At 43.8% G+C, this 21646-nt stretch overlaps 1 protein-coding gene across 3 annotated transcripts in view; it reads right to left on the bottom strand.

Moving 5' to 3' along the window:
• PROZ (protein Z, vitamin K dependent plasma glycoprotein) overlaps positions 1 to 21646 on the bottom strand; it is a 263433-nt gene that overhangs the window by 104084 nt on the left and 137703 nt on the right. For all 3 annotated transcript variants that reach the window (XM_086934408.1, XM_086934409.1, XM_086934410.1), the window contains one exon: positions 20914 to 21027. In XM_086934408.1, coding sequence (XP_086790534.1) covers positions 20914 to 21027 — 114 coding nt within the window. The remainder of the gene's footprint in view (positions 1 to 20913; positions 21028 to 21646) is intronic.

Genomic DNA, 21646 nt, shown 5'->3' with positions numbered 1-21646 from the left:
ATGATGATTAATATTGAAATCACTGTTTATAGTGAAAATCAATGTATTCTGAGGACATTTAATATGTTGTTTGAGTTATTTTGTTACATTGAATTTAGAAATATGTATTATAACAGATTTTTTTACTGTCTTCCACAGATATTATATTTATAAGGTAAGTACAACTAATAACATCCGAGAGTTTTCTCTGCCTCTCTCTTATTGACTCCTACTTTTTTTTCTTTTATGAAATGTACATTATAATCTTATTTTTACTTTTCTTCCACAGGTACTACGTTTTTAAAAGAAATTTACTTTACTTTTTTACTATTTTTTAGGTAAGTATAAAAAATAAAGAAACTTTTACAACACTGTGTCATTTCTTTGTCTATCCTGGTTAAAGCAATGTCATGTTTAATATAAGCACTTCCACATAGGATTGGGTGCATTGTTATAAGGCATCCTTTAAAAGTGATATAATGAAATGAGCGACATTTCACTGAGTGAGTTCAGCAACACTGATATATGAAAACATTGGTGGGAAATGATATTAAATGTTACATGGTGTTCTTTCCAGGAGTTTAAGTCCTTTGCTGCAGTGGCAATTCTGCCTCAGCATTAGGGGGCCGGGGGGCTGAGTGGTACTTGTATGCTCATGATAGAGCCACTCCTTCACGAGCCACGGTTGAGATGTGTTCATGATACAGTGGTTCTGTCATGGCTCCGCTTAGTTAATAGAACGTGTCATGGAGGCGCAATATTAGTGCTGCGCAAGCACAGCGGCAAGCCCATGACAAAACTGGTCCGTCATGAGGACAGCTCAGGCGATGCTTGTGACGGAGCGGCTCTGTCATGAGCAAGGAAGGACTTAACAGGTGTTAAAAAAAACTGAGGGGTCTCTTCAAAGAGAGTGTTGGTTGTAATTTAAAGGGCACTTTAAAACACATTGTGGCAGCTTTATGTTGACGTTGCGTCTCTTTGCGCCACAATTTCGACACTTTATTTAATACAATGACAGTGGAAATAATGTACCATATTTACAACGTTATGGATCTAGGAGATATGTCACATTCTAAAGCCCTGAGCCATAAGGAAGTGTTCCTCTGAAGGAATGCATCTTGAAAGTGGCTGACTGTAATCCATGAGATTTCACTCAGTGACTTTCAGGCCCATGCTGTTTCAAAACTGTGCATGTGCTTGAACCAGGCGTAGGTATTGACGCAGCATTGTGAATATAGTGCACTGGTGATCCTTGCTGGAGCTGCATCACACTTGCGATGCAACTCTAGCAATGTATTACTTTTTCGGCACAGATGTGTTACGCATGTATGCGGTTTTTGTACCATGGTGCGCCACATTTTAAATGTGGCACACCATGGGTGATGGAGCACTAGCATACTGGGGTGCACATTAACTGGTGCATATCTGGGTATGAAGTAGTTAACATAAATCTGCCCTATAGGTTACAAATCTGCGTTTAGTAGAGTGTTCGGCCTTTGTAGTGTTATGTTTTTTCTGTTATTCTATGTAGATATGTAATATTGCAAGATTTTTGTCACGAAAAAGAAGCCATGAGTATTGGGTTTGTGAATGATTGCAAAATTCTTAAAATTAAAAAGCAACAACCATGGCATTGTTTAATATAGTATTGTAAATACTTATCTTTAACAATGATGAGAGTGTAAAAAAAGGTTAACCTGATGTTTTAAAGTTATTCACAGGCTTCTTTAGAGGAAGTGTTCTATATGATTGTAGCGTATGTGTTTCACTTTTTTATACCTAACAGAATGCATTCTGCATGCTGTAGCAGGAGGAGTACTACATACTTGAATATTCTTCAGTGCTTATTTTCATTTTGTAAGTGGTATTGAGACCAACACAGAACTTCAATGAATGGGAGGGGCTGTTCCTGTGCATCTGGAGGACTGCCAAGCCGCTGCAGCAGTGGGAGTGAGGCCTCTCAGAGGGGAGCAGCGCAGCTCCTTTTGATGCCCACAATTGCAGATAACAGGGTAGAGATGTCCGTGGAACTTATGGATGGTTAGTCACACTAGAGTGTGCACGGCGCCCCTAGCACCTCATTACGGCACACAGGGGAGCAGCGTTGCACAGTTTGAGAATCAGAGACTTAGGAGATAAACCTTCATAATAGCAAGGCCTCTAAGCGATAAAAATGGCCGGTGCTCGGCGTTAAAAATATCACCGCTATTGGTGGTATTTTCCATGGTGTTAGTGCTTCAACATCAATGGGAACACATATGTGATAGAAAATCCTGTAACAGCCTCAGTATTTCACATTATCGCGTGAAAACAAAAGTTGTTTTCACACAGTAATGTGTGCCTTGTAATTAGGGGACGGGGTGGAATTAGTTTTATTTACTACACTGTTATGTTAACGATGTCGAATGTTTGATTAGAGGAGGCTTTAACAGTTTTGCGATAAACTTTTTCTCGCAACGCCTCTTTTTGTGATAGGGTGTTTTGCCCTCCAACCACATTTTAAATGTGCTTTGACCTACGCCCACTTTGCATGTTACTTTCTTAGTATACGTAACATATGCAAAGTGGTCTTACGGCAGGCGATGTAATGCTGTTTTCAAGAAGGTGCAGCAGACTATTTTCAGGGATAGGTAAAACATTAACGCCGTTTTTATCGGCAGAAAACTGCAGATATAGTGGCGATAACGGCGTTGATAATATGCTTTATGAATTGCAATCGAATCTAATGTTAGATGTAAAGCAAGTAACGTAGGTTTCGGTTGCAATTCATACATCATATTATGAAGGCTATTATCGTCGTTTTATCGGCAGTGTCCTGTGGATGAAATCGACGATAATGTATTACGTCTCCTTCATAATATTCCGAAGTATCGTCGCTTTTTTGCATAATTGTCCTGAAAAAAAGCGTTGATACTTCAGCTTCTGAATAGGGGGCATATTACCAAGCAATAGCGATAATTATCGCTATTGCTTGGTTAGAGACAAAAATTTACCGCTGAGCTGCGGCGATTTTTATCACAAATAAACGTTGGTATTAACAAGGTTTATCGCAAATGCGATAAAAATCGGCTGCAATGCATGAAAATCGCTGAAAAGTCAGCGATTATCATGCATTACCGAGTTAATGCTCTTAGCCATGTTATCCACCTCCCATTTGGATAACATGGCTAAGGACTGCTCAGGGCAGGTGTTAGCTTTTGGAGATATTTGCGCTTAGCGCGAATATCTCCAAAAGTTGGTAATAGGAGATTGCGATGTTAGCGACTGTTTCCAGTCGCTAACATCTTGGCATGCCCACTTTGCATATCATTAGTGATAAATATCACTGACATGCAAAGTGGGGCCCAAGATGGTCGCTATCTCCTACTAGCTGTCGCTAACTGGTGTTAGCGACAGCTTGGTAATAGGGAGATAATTTTATCTCCGCTTTCTTGGCTTTGAAAGCCAAAAAAGCGGAGATAAAGCCCCTTGATAATATGCTCCTGGAGCTCTTTTTGGTACAATGAGTTAGTTCTGAAAAGAACTTTTTTTTTTTAAACAAGTGTTATGTTGTTTTTGATTTTTTAAACTTGCAACAACATTTTCAAGTGTGACACAGGATCAAAATAAAATGAAAAATGTATCTTTTCTCGGAGCATTTATGACTCTCAATTTTCAGTTTAATAAGATTGAGGCTCTGCTCTCCCTACAGAAGAATTTCTCCACAGTCGTTGCATTTCATGTGCACCTTCGCAAGATATGGTCTCAAGTCTATCTCTGCACTCGATGGAGATACAGGTCGTCGACCAGAAGATGTGCTGGCCACCTCTGATGGTAATAGGGTGGCAAGGGCTCTTGTCGATGCCTTTGCAAATTCCACAGGGTGCACTTGTTTGACATGCCGCACCATGGTATGTATGGAAAAGGAATATTTTTTTGTTGGATTTCCTCTTGAGAGAACCGATTTGCATATCGTGCAGGTTACTTTTGGCGCATTCACTTTCTTTTGATCTTCAGGATAAGTGAAAAATTGCCAGATAAAAGATTCCTTTTTTCTTTTTAAAGGTAGTCGCTCATTTCCTTCAGATTCGGAAGATGAATGCGGAACGGCAGCCATTTCAGCAAAGTCTTCCGAAAGATGTTGGACGTTGTTCTCTCTTGAGAGTAGAAAAGATAGTGAGGGAAGTGGGTGGAGTGCTCCGTGTAAATTCCAGAATAGAAACTACTAAGAACCAATTGGAAGTGTTGTTTTCAAGTCACATGACTTCACATGCACGTCTCAGGACGGGTACGCGGTGACAGTATCTAGTCACGTACGTTATTTTGAAGTAGCGGTCTAATTCAGCGAAGTTTCAAAATGTGAAAAGGAGTAAATCCAAACACATCCGGATTTTGTATATCTTTTGAGCTCGATTCAAGCATACAATTGTTAAACTATAAAACCTTTTATATTCCTTAAAAAAATACCAAGGTGTGTACATCCGGTCACGCACGAAAGTTTAAAAAGACATTCGGCTCCATTTAATGAAAAGTTTCATAACAATAAAAAAGAAGCCTAGGTTCAGTCTCTTTGACGTACTATAAGTTATTTGATGGGTCTATGAAGAAATTCAATTCAAAAAGTGCTTTATTCGAGTATTACTCATAAAAGCAAGACAAACAAACATATAATGAAGAAATTCAATAAGTTCAAATTGCAAAGTTTTCACGAAATATATAGGCGGGTGCGCACACTCGGTCGCGCACGAAAGCCTGGAAAGGCGATATCCATTTTAATGACAACTGGTGCCGAGAGTGCGCGCACCGGGTCGCGCACGAAAGTTTAGAAAGGCTATTTTTATTTACAGACAAATTTAAATGCGTTCAAAATAATGCAAGGTACAGACTTTCTAATTCTGTACCGCTTTACAAGGAGTCTCTATGCAACCTGAACAGTCAAGAAAACGGCTCGTGTCCGAAAAAAATATTGCCAGAACTTTATTTCACGAGATAGTTCTGAATTAGCATTTTAAAAACCTATGAAATTCACTGAAAAAACCATAGGTTTTACACACGTTATAGTTAGGAAGTAGCATTTAAAAAACCTATGAAATTCACTGAAAAAAACATAGGTTTTACACACGTTATAGTTAGGAAGTAGCATTCACAAAACCTATGAAATTCACAAAAAAAAACATAGGTTTTACACACGTTATAGTTAGGAAGTAGCATTTACAAAACCTATGAAATTCACTGAAAAAACCATAGGTTTGACACATGTTATAGTTAGCTGGACATTTCACTCATATAAAACCAATTAAATTCCCCCGTTATAGTTACTTCAGCTAACTATAACTCGCGCACCCGCAATGCACTGCTGATGATGTTACATATTATCTCACTCATCACATGGTCAGTGACATCACTCTTGACATCACTGATAACATCTAATATGTCACATATGTTGTCTCCAACATATAGGTATAGTATGTCACTGATTCAGGCATGTATGCAATATGTAAAAACTCTTAATGTCCCATATTAACACTTAGACACTAAGACACTCTTGGTAATAATAAAGAAACAATAACCTATATAGATATAATGTTGCAATGATATAGCTACTCATCAACACATTCAGCCACTAAAATAGAAACTGATAGACAGACACAGATATGTATATATTTAAATATTACTCAGTAACCCATGTACTCATTAAGATATATTTAGTCAGTCAGTTATAGAATCTATTTTTCACCTAAAAAACAACCGGTTATACATTTATATACTACATTTTTGTTCAACCAACTTTCAGATCTACATATATAAAATATATGTAATTTTTAAAACTAACCAATTTAATATATGATGTCATGAGTGATGTGATGTGTGACATCATCAGCAGTGCATTACGGGTGCGCGAGTTATAGTTAGCTGAAGTAACTATAACGGGGGAATTTCATTGGTTTTATATGAGTGAAATGTCCAGCTAACTATAACATGTGTCAAACCTATGGTTTTTTCAATGAATTTCATAGGTTTTGTAAATGCTACGTCCTAACTATAACGTGTGTAAAACCTATGTTTTTTTTAGTGAATATATATATATATATATATATATATATATACACATGCAGATATATATATATATATATATATATATATATATATATATATATATATATATATATATATATATATATATATATATATATATATATATATATATATAGTCTGTGTGTGTTTAAATGTGTATTGAGATGCTTGCTGTACTAGGTTGACCAACGGACTTAAACACTGGGCTTTCTTAACGTTTGACTGTTATCGTGAGTGCTGGCTTTGAATGCAATGTTTTTCTCTCCTCTGCAAGTGCAGTTGCATGAGCTAATGGTTAAAGGAAGACACATTGTGTGAGAGAGATAGTGAGGCTCAAATAGAGTTTTTATTTCCAGTGGTAAGAAGATTTAATGAATGAATGGAGAACTAATGCCAGAGGGGAATAGGGAGACGGGAAAAATATAAGTACATTCTACTGTGTGGACCAAAGGAAAGAAATCTTGAGCCCAGTTGCGAAGTTTTGTTGTTTGAAGATGGAAATTAATGAGACATGTGATATATGAGTCTCGAAGTTTCTGTTGTAGGTTTAAGAGGATTACACTTTAGCTTTGTTCATGTTTCCTTTAGACACTCAGTTGTGTGGTTTTATGCTATACAATATTCTTTCCCTTTAGAGAACTTTGTTTCTCATCCTTATGTAAAGCAGCTGGAGAATTCCTCATTTGCTTTCCGTTATTGAGGATACATTTTGTACCTCATTTGGGATATCCCTGAGTGATTCTATGTTTTTATACTATGTTTCTGAGAATGAAATGAGAATTGCACTTATATAGCGCTATCTACCCGGAGGCCTCGTAGCGCTTGTGACTGAAAGCTTAGTTAACGCAGGCTCGGGCAGATCAGCAGAGTTTAGCATACAAGTGAGTTTTCAGAGCTTTCCTGAAGGCGAGATGATTAGTGGTTTCTCGCAGGGGTAAAGGAAGAGTGTTCCAAAGTTTAGCCGCAGTGTGTGAAAAAGAGCGGCCTCCCCAGCGGGCCTTCTTGATTCTAGTCAAGGTAGCCAGTTGGAGGGTCCCGGATCGAAGGGCGCGGGTTGGAACATAGGGAGTGACCAGGGGCTGTAAGATTGCAGGGCCTTGGCGATAGAAGGCTTTGTGTAAAATACACATGGCCTTGAATTGAACTCTGGCCGCTATGGGGAGCCAGTGAAGTTCCCTTAGGGCATTCCTTGCTGACTGCCAGCGAGGGAGATTGTAGAGCAGCCGGGCCGCACTGTTTTGGGCGACTTGGAGCTTCTGGGTGACAAAGGATGGGGCTCCCATATAGAGGGCATTCCCATAGTCCAGGCGAGATAGTACGAGGGCCTGGACCAGGATCCTCCTTGCTTGAAATGGAAGCAGAGGGAGCACCTTCCGCAGCATCCTCATCAATCCAAAACAGATAGCGGCTGTTTTTATGGCCTGGGCTGAGAAGTTCAAGGCGGTGTCAAGCCAGATCCCCAAGCTTTTTATTTGGGGCTTGGGGGCAGGAGGTGGGCCCAAACATGGTGGCCAGATGGATGCGAAGACAGAGGGCGAAGGATTACCCAGTAGCATGACATCTGTCTTCTCCCCATTTAGTTTTAAACAGGAAGATTGCATCCATCTGGCAACGGCCTCTAGACAGGGGCCTAAGGTGTTGGACGATCCCTCCGAGTGGTCTAACGAGACCACCAGTTGGGTATCGTCTGCGTAGGTGACAATACGCACACCGAAGGGTTGGACTATACTGTCTAGGGGTTCCATGTAGGTGTTAAACAGGGTGGGGCTCAGGGATGAGCCCTGAGGAACCCCACACCTGAGTGGGTGTTTAGGCGACACCACCTCGCCCTCGAAAACCTGGAAAAAGCGGTCAGCCAGGAAGGAAGTCAGCCATTCCAGGGCCGCGCCCGACACGCCCATGTCCGCCAGACGTTGTAGTAGCGTGACATGGTTTACCGTGTCGAACGCGGCGCTGAGGTCTAATAAGATAATGGCGACTTTTCCTCCCCGGTCTAACACTGCTCTTGCCTCCTCAGTTACCGCCAGAAGGGCGGTTTCAGTCCCATGTAAAGGGCGAAACCCTGTCTGGGAGGCACGTAGAAGGCCATTTGATTCCAAACAGCTCATCAAGGTGTTGTTTACGTGCCTCTCCAGCAGTTTGCTTAGCCAGGGAAGCAAGGAGACAGGACGGTAATTTGCCAAGTTGGACTGGTCAAGATTGGGCTTCTTCAACAAAGCCCTCACCATCGCACATTTCCATGAAGGAGGTACGACTTTAGAGGAGATGGAGATGTTGAGCACGTCCAATATGACCGGGCGAATCACGTCCATAGCTTTGCTGAGGGTCTGAGGGGGTGCAGGGTCATTAGGGGAGCTAGAGGTAGTTTTGGAAATAAGTTTATCTAGGACTGGAATATCCAAGAGTGGGATTGTGTCCAGCCTACAAGGGGCAGAAACCTCAGGGACTGTGGGAATAGGGGGTACCAAATTGTTATTGACAATCCCAAAGGAGGAGTATATAGTCTGGATTTTCTCAGAAAAGAAAGCAGCTAAATCATTGCAACGGTTTTGGGCATCGTCCGCAGAGGGGCATTCTGCAGGGGGGGAAATGATTGACTCAACAATTTTAAAAATTTCCCTAGGGGCATTGGCGGCTGTGTTGATTTTGCTACCATAGAAAGACGCTTGTGCCACCTTTAATTCCTGTTTATAAAGCCTGATGGCCACTCTGTATTTGTCCTTCCTAAGTTCGGAATAGTCCTGTCTCCAGGCTCTTTCGAGTTTGCGACAGGCTAGTTTCAATGTCTTAAGAGTGGGCGTAAACCATGGGGAAGCTTTAGGTCTTTTCGTGGGGTTGCAAGCCTGTACAGGGAGTACCCTATCAAGTGTGGAGGTGATCCAGTCATCAAAGTTGTTAGCTGCAGTGTAGGCGTTCAGTGTCTTCTTAGGTTTGTCTCTAACCAAGGCATCTTCCCAATCCGAAAGGGGAAGAGAGGGCCATTTCCTACCGTGATGTTTAACAAGACCGTGGGTGAGGGGAGGTGGGTTAGTACGCCAGGTAAAAGGAATTAAGAAATGATCCGTCCACGGTAATGGGATAGGGGGCTCAACTATAAGGACATCAATATTGCTATAGATGTGGTCGAGCAAGTGGCCTCTATTATGGGTTACATAAAACCCCTTTTGATGTAAATCAAGCGCTTGAAGGTTAGTACAAAGGGTGTTAGCTGCAGTATCGTGGGGATCATCCAGATGCAAGTTAAGGTCCCCCAGCAGGGTGAAATTGGATGAGGATAATACGATACTTGCCGTAAGCTCTGTGATTTTTGTGATAAAATCATTAAGAGCGCCCGGAGGACGGTAGGCCAGGATGCCCGAGAAGGTGGTAGTAGGGGAGAGTTCTAGCGAAAAGTGTAAACTTTCACAGGTTGCTGAAGTGGTAGGTGTGGTTCGACATTTATAGGTGTCACGATAAACAATAGCCACACCCCCCCCTCTCCCAATCTGGCGATCCAATCTTTTTAACGTATATCCCTGTGGGATCGCCCAGACAATGGCTGGGTCATTGTCTATATGAAGCCAGGTTTCCGTTAAAAAGAGAGCGTGGGGTTTAAGCTCTTCAATCAGTGCGCGTAATTCGGTGTAGTGTTTACAGACAGATCTACAGTTTAGTAGAAACATTTTCCACTCATGGATAGGAGATGAAGGATGGGATAGAAGGGGGGATGGGCTCCAATTGCAAGTTTTACAGACAAAGTCAGTATTGAGTGGTAAGAATGTGTGATCACATGTCTGAGTAGTAGAGGGGAGAAGATCAAGAAGCGAAGAAGAATCATAGTACAGCGGAGGGCCTACCATGGTACAATGCAACAGGACCTAGCCCCCAGTCAGCAGGAAGCGTCTGGACGCGGACTGGCGCAGACTGGCTTCTCTTTGGCGCCTCTTCGGCGCGTCTACGGCGCTACCGCTGCGCGTCACCGCTGCGCGGCAAAAGGGGGACTATAAAGATTAGGCAAAGGGGTAGACTAGCGCGTCAACCCTCCTAAGATGGCCGCCTATGCTGGAACAACCAGGAAGTGGTGCCGCTTGCCTCCCTCCACAACAAACAGCACAGGTTGCTGCGGTGGACCGGGGAGTGAGCGAGCAGAATACAGGTGAGAAAACACAAGTTTTAAAAATAGCAGTCCTGTCTCCAGACTGATTTATATCAGATTGGCTTTAAATTTGTAATATCTATACTTAATCCCACCAGTCGGCTCTGAGCTTTACTGTGTGGCCAAATGGGCTACATTGTAATTGTTAAATTGTAGTTGATTCTAACTCCTTGTATTTTTGAGCCACCTAAAACCTCCCATTGCAGGGGGGCAGGAAGAAGAAGGACTTCATGTTCCATGCATTCTCACTACCTTCTTAACAGAATCTCCTCTTTTCTTTGCTTATTGCTTCAGTGGCTGCGTTCTTAGCCCCACAATGTACCCCGCCTCAGTGCCAATCAGCTTTATAACCAACGGAGGTAGAAGTACTCTACTCAACATTTAAGCTGCATGAGCTCTGGTCCTACTTTACAAAGCTGGCTAGAGACAGCGGGAGCTGGCTGAATGATCTATTGCAATGAATACAGAGAAGGGGGCTAAGGATCAGCCCCTTCAGCCACTGGTTGTTATAAGTGTCATTCACATATTGATATACACACATTCATCAGTCACTGGTTGATTGTAATTGTCATTTATCAAGTATTATGCTAGTATTGGAGATGCTTATTTGGGATGTGCTACTTCATTGGTGCTGCGTATTAAAAATGTAAGTGTTCTTATAACAGCTGGGTTTCGCCAGACACTATTGTAAGTAGCTAGTACTGGATACTTGGCTAAAGTTGGTGCACTGTTGCCAGAAATAGCCTTCTGCAAAACACAGTTCCAAGAATGCTCAGTGACACAAGATCAGGCAAATGACTGGAAGGATAAAAGTGCCTCCAATTGTGCATGAGCAATATCTTTTTATGAAACAGGAACCTGCAGGCACTGTGAGCATGACTGGACTGGCCAGCGGCCAAGCGGGCAATCCCCAAGGAGGCATGAGCTCGAGGAGGCCAGTTTTGAGACTTGGAGGTCGGTTTAGGCCTCCAGAAGTGGTGTTGCACATTACGCAATCCCGGCAGCAACTTCAAAGAGTAGCTCTGGTTCTAGCGCACATTAGCACATCCGGGGCTGAATTTACTATGTTTGCCAGGGCTATTTTAAGTTCCCAGTCCGGGGGACAGTGGGAGGGGTGGAGGAGGAGTTCCACCCACTGCCAAAGCTGTGTAGTCTCCACCAACTGAGTCATCAATGTTCTGGTGGGACTGTTTTCTTCTCTGCCCCGGTGAGAGATGGCTTGAGACATGATTATCTGTTCTTTGTAATTTCTCATCATGTTTCTGGTTCATATTGAAAGAAGTCTAATTTACAAAATCCAAGGACCTACTGTCCAAGCACATGTGAGGAAAGCGGACACAAAAAACACTCACTCAAAGACACCTAAAGACACCCACAGCTCCTGAGTGAATTTAACCTGAAAAACAAATTTGGTTGTTCTCACCCTAACATTACATTGCATGGCAAAACAAAAGGTGGGCAGTGGAGAGATTCCTGCAGGGTTTGCTGTTCTGAGTATTAGTGGTGAGTTACTGTCCAAATCTGAGCCTGCACTGAAGACTATTGAGCGATGATATAAATGTGGGCAAGAAATTTGAGAGATGGAGCAAGTCTGGGCAGACTCTAAAGATCTCTCAATTATGGTGCACACATCACCATCATGCACTGCTATCGAGTACCAGTAAAAACATGAGTAACCATCTCGAGTTGGTGGGCAAAGGTGCAAATCTTACCATGCACCAACAATTAATGTGAGATGTGACAAACTGGAAGAGACAAAACCATTGCTGAAATATTGTAATAACCAGAATATACACAAAGAATTGAATGCTGAGTGGGTCAAAATGTTGATGCAGTCTGTAATGCATTTTCTCTTGCTTTGCAAGAACAAACCCTCAAAGAGGGGATTTTTGCTGCAAAGTAAAAGACAAATATCCCTGATGTGCATTAAGCTTAATTTGCAAACAGTTGAGTGCTGGCATACAAAGTTTTTATCAGCAGTCACAGCTGGCTCTATTGCACATCAGGGCTGCAGAACACCAAGGCTACGTAGTATTGATTCCACATTATGTGTCTTCGATCCACCACCAACCACCCTGTGTCCTTTTAGCTCACTCATTCAGGATCTTTTTCATTCGTGCTATCTTTTTTTGTCACTGTTTTTCTGTCCTTCTCTTCTTTCTTTCCTTCTTATTAATTGTTCTTTCTTTGCTTTAGGTCAAAGTTTGATACGAAAAAATATGTGCTGGCACTCAAAAATGAGTGCTGGTGGGCACCACCTGCAAACACTGGCTTAAATTAAGCACTGGAGTTTTCTTCTTGCATTTCAGTGAAATTAAAACTTTTTCTTTTCCAGGATCGCCATCCCTCATATGGCAGTCACAGGGAGTTAAAACGTACCCTAAAGAGGTAGGGGTGACATCAGTGTGACCTGGAAGCCCAGTGCTGAACAGGCCATCGGGTCAATGGTTTCCTCCAGTAGAGACACACTGAGACTCCTGTAAAATTGATGAAAGTATCTTGAGAGGTAAGCAGATCCAATAGTCATAGGTATTCTTAAGTAGGTTTATTAGTTATAAGTTAGGTAGTAAGGAAGGCCCCACCGGGAGCAGCATCCAGCTGCTCAGCCCCACTCACTCACACTGACCACACATTCAAACCATGCATACACGAACATTTAATATGTCTGTAATGTAAAGGACAGCATGACTGTCTTAGGACTTGGACTGTAAGATTGGTGTAACTTGTGGGATACAGTTGCAGTCAACTTTTGATATTTATATAACAATAAACAATTTCACTCAGAAATAAAATATACTAGTGCATGTATAGAGATGCTACCACCTGGGGGATAGACAAGTCAAGTCAAGCAAGCTTTATTCGACGATTGTTTTAAAAGCATACAGTACATTTAAATGTGGATAAAATATATACAAAATGAATAAATATTCTTAAAATTGGATAAAAATGAATTAATAAAGCATCCCCGCTGCCCTGGGCCACTCCCAGCCGAGTATCAACGCTGTGGAGTTGGTCCCAGGCACAGACTTGCGGCGGCCATATTGTGTGTGGCTCTAATCTTCGCGCTCTAGCTGCGCATAAAAGGGGACGTCCATGTCTCCGCGCAGCAGACGCGCTCAGCGGCCACGCCGGACCTGTGCCAGAGTCGTGCCAGAGTCCTGCCCGTCTGCGCCCGTCCGCGGCCGGACGGGCCTAGGGGCTAGGGATGCTGCCACTCTCCTCACTTATTCTCCCATCGCCCTCAGGAAACTACAATCCGCACACTGCGTTCTCTCTCAAGTAAGCCAAGAGCGTGCCTCCTCATGTGGCATTGCGCGTAATGCCTCTCCCCCACAACCCAGCTGGAAGCCCCCAGCCTGCCCCAGCACTACCGAGACGCATATCCATGTATTATATTTAAATACACGTTCATTTGTAAAACACCAGGACGACCTTTTTCTCCTCCTTATTGATGAAAGACCTGACATCCTCCTACTCACTGAGACCTGGCTGACTGACGATTCTCTCCCTGACATCTTGGCAGCACTGCCCCCGATTACTACATGCTTAACATGAACCGACCCTCTGGTCGGGCTGGCGGAGGGGTTGTAGCTGTCATTCGAAAGGAGTTCAAATTCATTTCACGTCCTCTTTTATTCTTGCTGATGTGGACAACCTCATTATCAGCCTGGAAACTGGAGAGGGAGCTCTTACCCTTATCGTTCTCTATCGTCCCCCCACCCCATGCCTGTGTTTCCCGTCGCCTTCAGCGAACAGCTAGCAAACTTGATCACTTCTTTTGCTCGAGTCGCTGTCCTCGGCGACTTCAACTATTGGTACAACGACTGCGACGCTGGCCCTCATGGGGCTGAGCTGTTCGAAGTTCTCTCCAGCCTCAACTTGACCCAACTCGTCACTTCTCCCACCCACATCAGGGGCCATATACTATACCATATCTGACCCACAACCTCACGATCTCCTGCCCCGTGATCACGCCCTGTATCTGGTCGGATCTTATATGATCGACACCGTGATCTGTGATCTGACCGACACTGTCAGGGGTCGGGTAAAGGTCCCCCCACTTACAGGTGGGGCTGCCCGCAAATGGAGCGCACTTGGCTCTCAAGGCTTCCTCTCGTTCCTGGCTGATACTCGCGCGCAGCGCTGCGACTGTTCATATACTGGAGGAAGACTTCTCCGGTTGGATTACCAAGGCTAGCGACCAATTTGCCCCCTCTCCAGATACCCTCGCTCTAGGCACAGTAAATAAAACAGGTGGTTTAACACCACTCTGAAAACTCAGCAACTTGAATTACGCCAAATGGAATGTAGGTGGAGACGCAACTACTCGACAGCAGACAGAGAGTTATACGTCACTGCAGGAAAAAAATACAAAAATGCAATCTTGGCAGCAAAATCCCTACATATCTCTGAAAGGATTCTCACTGCCCCTAATAAGTCCAAGGAGATCTTTACAGTTATGAGCAAGCCTACGTCCGACGCTAGAACCCTTCCTTCTCAGACCCCCACCTAAGAGTCCTGTAATGCCCTAAATAGTTTCCTCATCGATAAGATCACTAAGATTAAGAATACTATCCCCCCTGTCCCCCCTGCTGCCATATCAGCTTCCTCCCCTGGAAACCCACTCTCATTTCTAAGTTTTCCTACCCTTGATTCTAACATTCTAGCCAAACTTGTTGCTCGAGTCAAATCGGGCTCGCCCCACGACTGTTGTCCCCCCTCTGTGTTTCACGACATCTGCCTGACTCTGCCGGACTGCATCCTACCCCTGTTAAACACCTCCCTTGAAACAGGCACGGTGCCCAACTCCTTCAAGGAAGCAGTCCTGGTGCCTCTGCTAGAAAAACCTGGTGCCGACCCAGAGGACCTTGCCAACTATCGGCCTATCTCCCTTCTGCCCTACCTATCCAAACTTTTGGAGGCACATGTCACCAGCTGCCTCTCTCAATTCATCGAGTGCTCCAACTACCTCGAACCCAACCAAGCCGGTTTTAGACCAACCCACTCCACCAAGGCTGTGATCCTGGCAGTCATGGATTCTTTAAGGGGCAATACCGACAAAGGGGCACCTCAAGCGCTCGTCCTATTAGATCTGTCAGCGGCGTTCGACACGGTGGACCATAACATCCTTCTCCACCGTGTCGAGCAGGCCGGCATCCAGGGCCTGGCCTCTGCCTGGCTCAAATCTTTCGCTTAGGTCCTTTTACGGCTGCCAAGGTGCCATCTACCTGCGGAGTGCCTCAGGGATCTTCCCTGTCCCCTCGGCTTTTTAATCTCTATCTTCAACCACTCATTCACTCCCTGAAGAGGTGGGACATCACTGTCTTCAATTATGCAGACGATCTGCAAATCATCTTTCCTCTCAACACTCCAACTGCAGCCACTGACTGTCAAGCGGTGATGCTACACATCCAACAATGGATGAACCTTAACCAGCTCAAGGTGAACCCGGGGAAAACAGAGCTAATTCTCCCAAGTAACAGCCCCACCTATTGGGGTCCACAGTTCTGGCCGGTGGAGCTTGGCCCCCCACCTGCTCCAGCCAAGTCAGCAAAAAGTCTTGGGGTCATTATCGACACGGAGCTCTCCCTCAAGCCCCAGGTGGGTGCTGTCGTGTCATCATGCATGTTCCAGCTCAGAAAAATCAGGAAAGTCTCCCACCTCCTTACACCTGAGGCTCTGATACAAGTCCTGATTGCCCTGGTACTGTCCCGCCTGGATTTTTCAAACTCTCTGTACCATGGCCTACCCAAATCCTTTCTTCACAGGCTTCAAATAGTACAGAAACAGGTGGCCAGACTGGCCTATAAGACCCCGAAGTGGCAGTCCGCGAAGCCATTACATCGCAAACTCCATTGGCTGCCGGTTGAACGGAGGGCTGCATTTAAGATCGGCTGCCTGGCATTCAAAGCTGTCTCTGGGACCTCTCCCGCCTTTCTCAAATCCCTGGTCACCCTCTACCGCCCGGCACGCAATCTACGGTCCTCTCATCACCAGCTCTTAGCTACACCCCCAATTAAGCTTAACAAATTCGGTGGCCGCACATTCGCTCACTTAGCCCCCAACCTCTGGAACCCGCTGCCTCTTCCGTTCAAATCTTCCAACTCTCTTCTGGAATTCAGAAAACTCCTGAAAACTTTTCTTTTTACACAGTCTGGCTAGACCCCCGTGCCTACACCTCTCAGCACTCAATCAGCGCCAGGAAACTTATGGTGACAGAGCACTATATAAAACTCCCTTAAGATAAGATAAGATAAGATTTCAAATATACTCTTAAAAGTTACTATTACACATTGTTTAAACAGGAGGGATAAGTTATTCTCATTTTATCTGCCCATACATGGGGGATACAGTTGCATAGACTATGAATTGGGAAAGAGGGACGATCTGGACTTGTCCACAACATATTTAAAGAGATACTTGTCTGACCAATTACTTTTGATCCTGACTCTCCGCACCGGGTGGCGTAGACCCCAAATACTGGAGATTTAAGACAGACATGTTGACAGACAGCGCCTTTCTCACACACATTAGAGAGTGTACTCTTCAATATTTCCAGAAGAATAGGGGCACAGCCATAAGCTGGACGGTGGATTGGGAGGCCTACAAGGTTGCATTGAAGGGGAGTGCATGGCTCAGATGGGTGGTGTGCATAGACAGCTAGAATGAGAATTACCAAAGCTAACGGCAGAACAATCACAACTCAGGAATCATCCTACAGGTGAGTTAGGTGGGTCTCAACGACTACTGGACACCTTTAGATGGGTGGAAGAAATATGGACAAGGCTCTATAAATATACATGCACTCAGTACAGCCAGATAGTGTTCTGAGAGAGCGATAAATGTAGTCAACTGCTGGCATGGCTAGTAAACAGGGGAAAGCCCCATACGTATATACTGTCCCTTCAAGGGGAGGGTGGGGCTTCTCTGATAGCTAGAGATCAGATAAATGATGCATGTCACACATACCTTCAGGAGGGGTTTGCCCGCACCCACGAATTACCAGAGGGTGCCTTGGAAAGCTACTTAGAATGGAACAGAGCTGATGAAGCTCATAGAGGAACAAAGGCACAGCCTTGATAGGTTGCTTGAAGTGGGGGAATTCAAAGAGGTGCTTTCGGACATGCTGTGAGGTAAAAACCCAGAAGCAGATCGGTTGCCTGCAGAGTTGTACCAGACCCTACCTGATGCAATCCTTGAGAGGCTCCTAGGGGTGTTTGTGGAGGCATGGGAGAGAAGAGTGTTCCCCAAAATTATGAGGGAAACGGTGATGTCTGACTCAAAAGGGAGGTAAAGATCCAATGCCCCAGGGCCTTCGTTCGCGCTTTATAAGTGTTTAAAATAAATAAATAAATAAATAAATGCACCTTACCTCTTATAGGACATTATCCATGCTAACTGTGGATGTTAACTTATGTAAAGCACTGCTGAACATGCTGTTAGTGGGGAACTGGTCACCCCCAACCAGATGGGTTTTATACCAGGAAGAAGTACAATGTACAGTATGAGGCGGAGGATGCATAATTGGGAGAAAACCGGGCATTAGACACGCTTGTTTTGAGGGGTGCTTTTGACATGGTGGGATGGAGCTATATGTGGGAGATTATGCACAGCATGGGGTTTGGCCTAGAGTTTATTGGCTGGGTTAATTGCTTTACACTGAACCGGTGGCTAGAGTACCCATCGAAAAAACGTTATCCCTGAAACATAGTGCATGGGTAGGGGGAGTAGACAGATTTGTCTAGTGTCCCCAGTAGTCTTTGCTCTAGGAGTGGAACCACTGCCGCTGTCTTTGTTGGTCCTTAGAACCGTGGTGCATACGGACAGTGAATACTGTCCATCTAGTTGCCATGTAGGCGAATGACATATTGGTTTATCTTCTGGACCCAGTGCAATTTGGCACCCTTGCTGTTAGAGGTGCTGCAGGATTGTGCTGAGCTGTCAGGGGTATGGACCAACAGAGAACAATTTAAACTATTCCCACTGGGTGGACTGGGAAGGGAGCAAGCCCCTTGCCGGAGGGACTTGGGCTCGGCTCGGTATGCGGTGCATTCTACTATTTGGGAATATGGGTGACCTGAGACTACCAGAAGCAATATATTTTGAATGTGGGAAGGTGATAGATGGGCTGACGAGATCTCTTGAAGATAATCTAGTTGTCCCCTAATGAGGAGGATGGCTCTAACTAAGTTTCTGCCACTGTGCTTGTATATTCTACAAAACATGATGTGTCCGATCCCAGTGGCGACGTTTGCTCAGCTAGATTGTTGACAGGCTTGGTGTGGGCGAGTAGGAGAAGCCAAGTATGGTTGTACATGCGGAAACTTCCAATATCCGCAGGTGGGATGGAGTTGCCAAATTTGTTCATGGGGAGGGTTGTTTTGAAGGCGTTCCTGTACTTAATCAAGCAAGTGACAACAACATGGTTTAAGGTGGTTTATAAGGTCTTCCGCAAGACCCCCTTTGCAGACAATCTCCCTATGTAGGCGCTGAGTTGCTTTTATAAGATGAATAAGGGCACATAATGTGCGGCATGGTGGGAGGGGGGGTGCAAGAGGGTTGGGGATTTCTTCACCAACAACCATTTCGTGCCTTTCGCCCAGGCCCATGAGCTGTTTGGGGTAGACTGGGACAGATCCTGCTTTTTGCCAGGATAGTGCAATTTGATCCTCGTTTCCCACACAATTGCAGGAGCAGGTCACGATGCAACAGCTATTGGAACTGGCTGGGTGCAGATGGTTGATAACTCAGCTGCACGCTGCCTTAGTGGCAAACACAGGGGACAATACGGAATGAGGCCGGGAGCAGTTAGATGATAATTACCCAAATGACCTGACGCTGACAGACTGGAAAAAAGCCAATGCCCAAGTTAAACAGAGGTCACCTAATGACCGATTTAAGTCTATACACTTCTGCTACTGAAATAGGATGTACATGACCCCACATAAGCTTTCCAATATTTATCCAGAGTCACCAGGGGCATGTGGCTGATGTGACTATGTTTCAGCAGGATTTTTTCATGTGACTTATGGATGCCCTCATATGTTGGAGTTCTGGATGGAGGCAGTACTGCACCTGATGAAATATTATGGGATTGTCACTGGAGAGGGTCCAGTCAAATTGTGCCACTTGGGCATTGTTCCGAGATGACAGATGGCAAAGATGGAAGCCAGGATGTTTGCGTTAGGAATGATGTTGGCTAGGTACCAAATAGCTATTCACTGGGTGGCTGCACAACCACCAGCGGTGACACTGTGCAAAAAGGATTTACTAGGCTGGGCAATAGCTGATGAAGTGCATATCAGACTTAGATGGGAATGCAGAGGAATATGTAGCAACTCAGGGAGAGATGCTTAGTAGGATGGCAGAGCCCCTCCCAGCAGCCCCCTGTAATGGGAACTAACCCCTGGAGATGCCTTAGAGTCCAACACTCAGTCCCATCCTTTTTAATATCTATTTAAAGCCACTGGCAAAGTTGGTTGAGGCATGGGGTGTGCGGGTTGTCTTCTATGTGGACGACACGCTTTGGGTTCCTTTAAGCTCTGCTTGATGGCAGTGGTTGAGTGGATGAATGCCAGCTGTTTAAAGCTTAATTCTGAAAAAAATGATATTCTCTTCTTTGACACTAAGACTTCTCCTGAGTCCAGCAACTGGTGGTCAACATATTTGGGGGTTCCTCCTCTTCTGGCATCTATTGTGAGAAATTTGGTTATAAAATTTGACTCCAATCTTTCAGTCAGGTCCCAAATTAAGGCTATTTCTGACAACTGTTATGCCACAATTAGGTCTCTCAAAAGGATGCTCCATCTTATTTCGGAAAACGTTTGCCTGATGATTGTTCATGCCGTGGTTACGTCCAAATTGGATTATGCCAATAGCTTGTATCTGGGTCTGTCTGCATACCTAATTCAACACTTACAAATAATACAGAACAACAACGCTCATCTAATCTTGAAGATTCTGACACAGGTCTCGGTGTCTTTCCACCCACGCCAACTTCATTAGCTTCTAATTATGAAGAGGATCCAATTTAAAGCATTAACCTTTACCTTTAGGGCATTTGTACACAAAGATCCCCTCTATTTAAGGAGGAGATGTAAGCCATATTGTCAAGTCAGATCCCGGAGGTCCAACAACTTCAAATTTTTCTAATTGCCTCCGATTTGTAAAACCAGGAAAGGTGGTAGAGCTTTGGTTTTTCTTGATTCTAAGCTGTGAATTTCTCCTACTCTCAGTTTGCGGTGTAGTCCCTCTGAATTTGTTTTCAGAAAGAACCTTAAAACTCTGCTCTATGGCTCCTATCTGGGGGTCATTTAAGTCTGCGGCTATATGTTGTATTGTTGTCAGATCTCTACCGCTAGTGCCGGAATGCTTCATCAGAGGCAGCTGTGAGCCTTACAAGTGGATTGTACTGTATTGTCTTGTATAAGGGGGTAGAGAAGAGGGTAAGAACTAGGATGGGTAGAGACTTTGGGAGTACCTGACTATGTTTTGTCTAGCTTGTCCAATGAGATGTGACTTGATAATGAAAGTGTAATCGAGTTTGAATTTACAAAAGTGAAAATGGATACTTATGTACAAGTAGTTGCGAGGTGATTTGCTCAATTGTTTATGATTGTTTACTTTAAAAAACTGAAATATCAAAAAAGATTTTTTTAACGAAACTCAAATGTGACTGTTTGTTTTTTTAGTGTTCCAAATATCAATGTAGCAAACTCAGTATCACAAGGCAAAATGTGACTTACCAAATTGACAGACGGTGCCTTTATAACCTTCAGCACAGTTACACCTGTAGCTTCGAATGGTGTCTGTGCAGTTTCCGTTGTTTAGACATGGGCTTGATGAGCATTGCCTACCACCTAACACGGATAGAAACAAAGTGTCACAATTAATGGCACACATATACATGAAAATAATGTCCTCTATAATTGTTCCAAAGTGTTGACCATTTCTTGGAATGTAGAAATCAGAATAAATAGTTACACTTTAGAACATAAATTGAGACTTGATTAATTGAGATATCACACTTTTCTATACAATCCCCCTTTTCAGATTAGATTACTTATGTTTCTTTTTATTGAAATTCCTGCGTTTATTTTCAATAGGTGTAGCTTACAAATTTAAAACAACGGTTTTTCTTCTGATTTAAAAAACTAAATTATCCTTGATGCATATCCAGTAGTGTCTGTATCCAGCAAGTGTGCTGTGATATGTTTGGCTTCCTCAGGGCATCTGTATGTATTCATAAGTTTTACATCTTTTAAAGCATGCCACATAATCATTATATTTTCTTGCTTAAGGTATGTCTCCTGCTTCCCAGTGAAAAGTGATTTTACGACTGGTGACATTTAGAGCATGTACTATAGTTACCTGCAAGCTCAATACAATAAAGTTTAGAGGATACTTTTTAGGTCAAAGCTTACTAGACATCACATCTGTCAGGTTTCCTATCATCCGCAGATCGTTGTTGCAGTACAG

Source organism: Lissotriton vulgaris, chromosome 8 (assembly GCF_964263255.1).
Source record: "Lissotriton vulgaris chromosome 8, aLisVul1.2, whole genome shotgun sequence".
In the NCBI taxonomy this organism is placed as follows: Eukaryota; Metazoa; Chordata; class Amphibia; order Caudata; family Salamandridae; genus Lissotriton; species Lissotriton vulgaris.
Note: the sequence above shows the minus strand (reverse complement) of the source record. Positions and strands in the feature narration are given on the sequence as shown.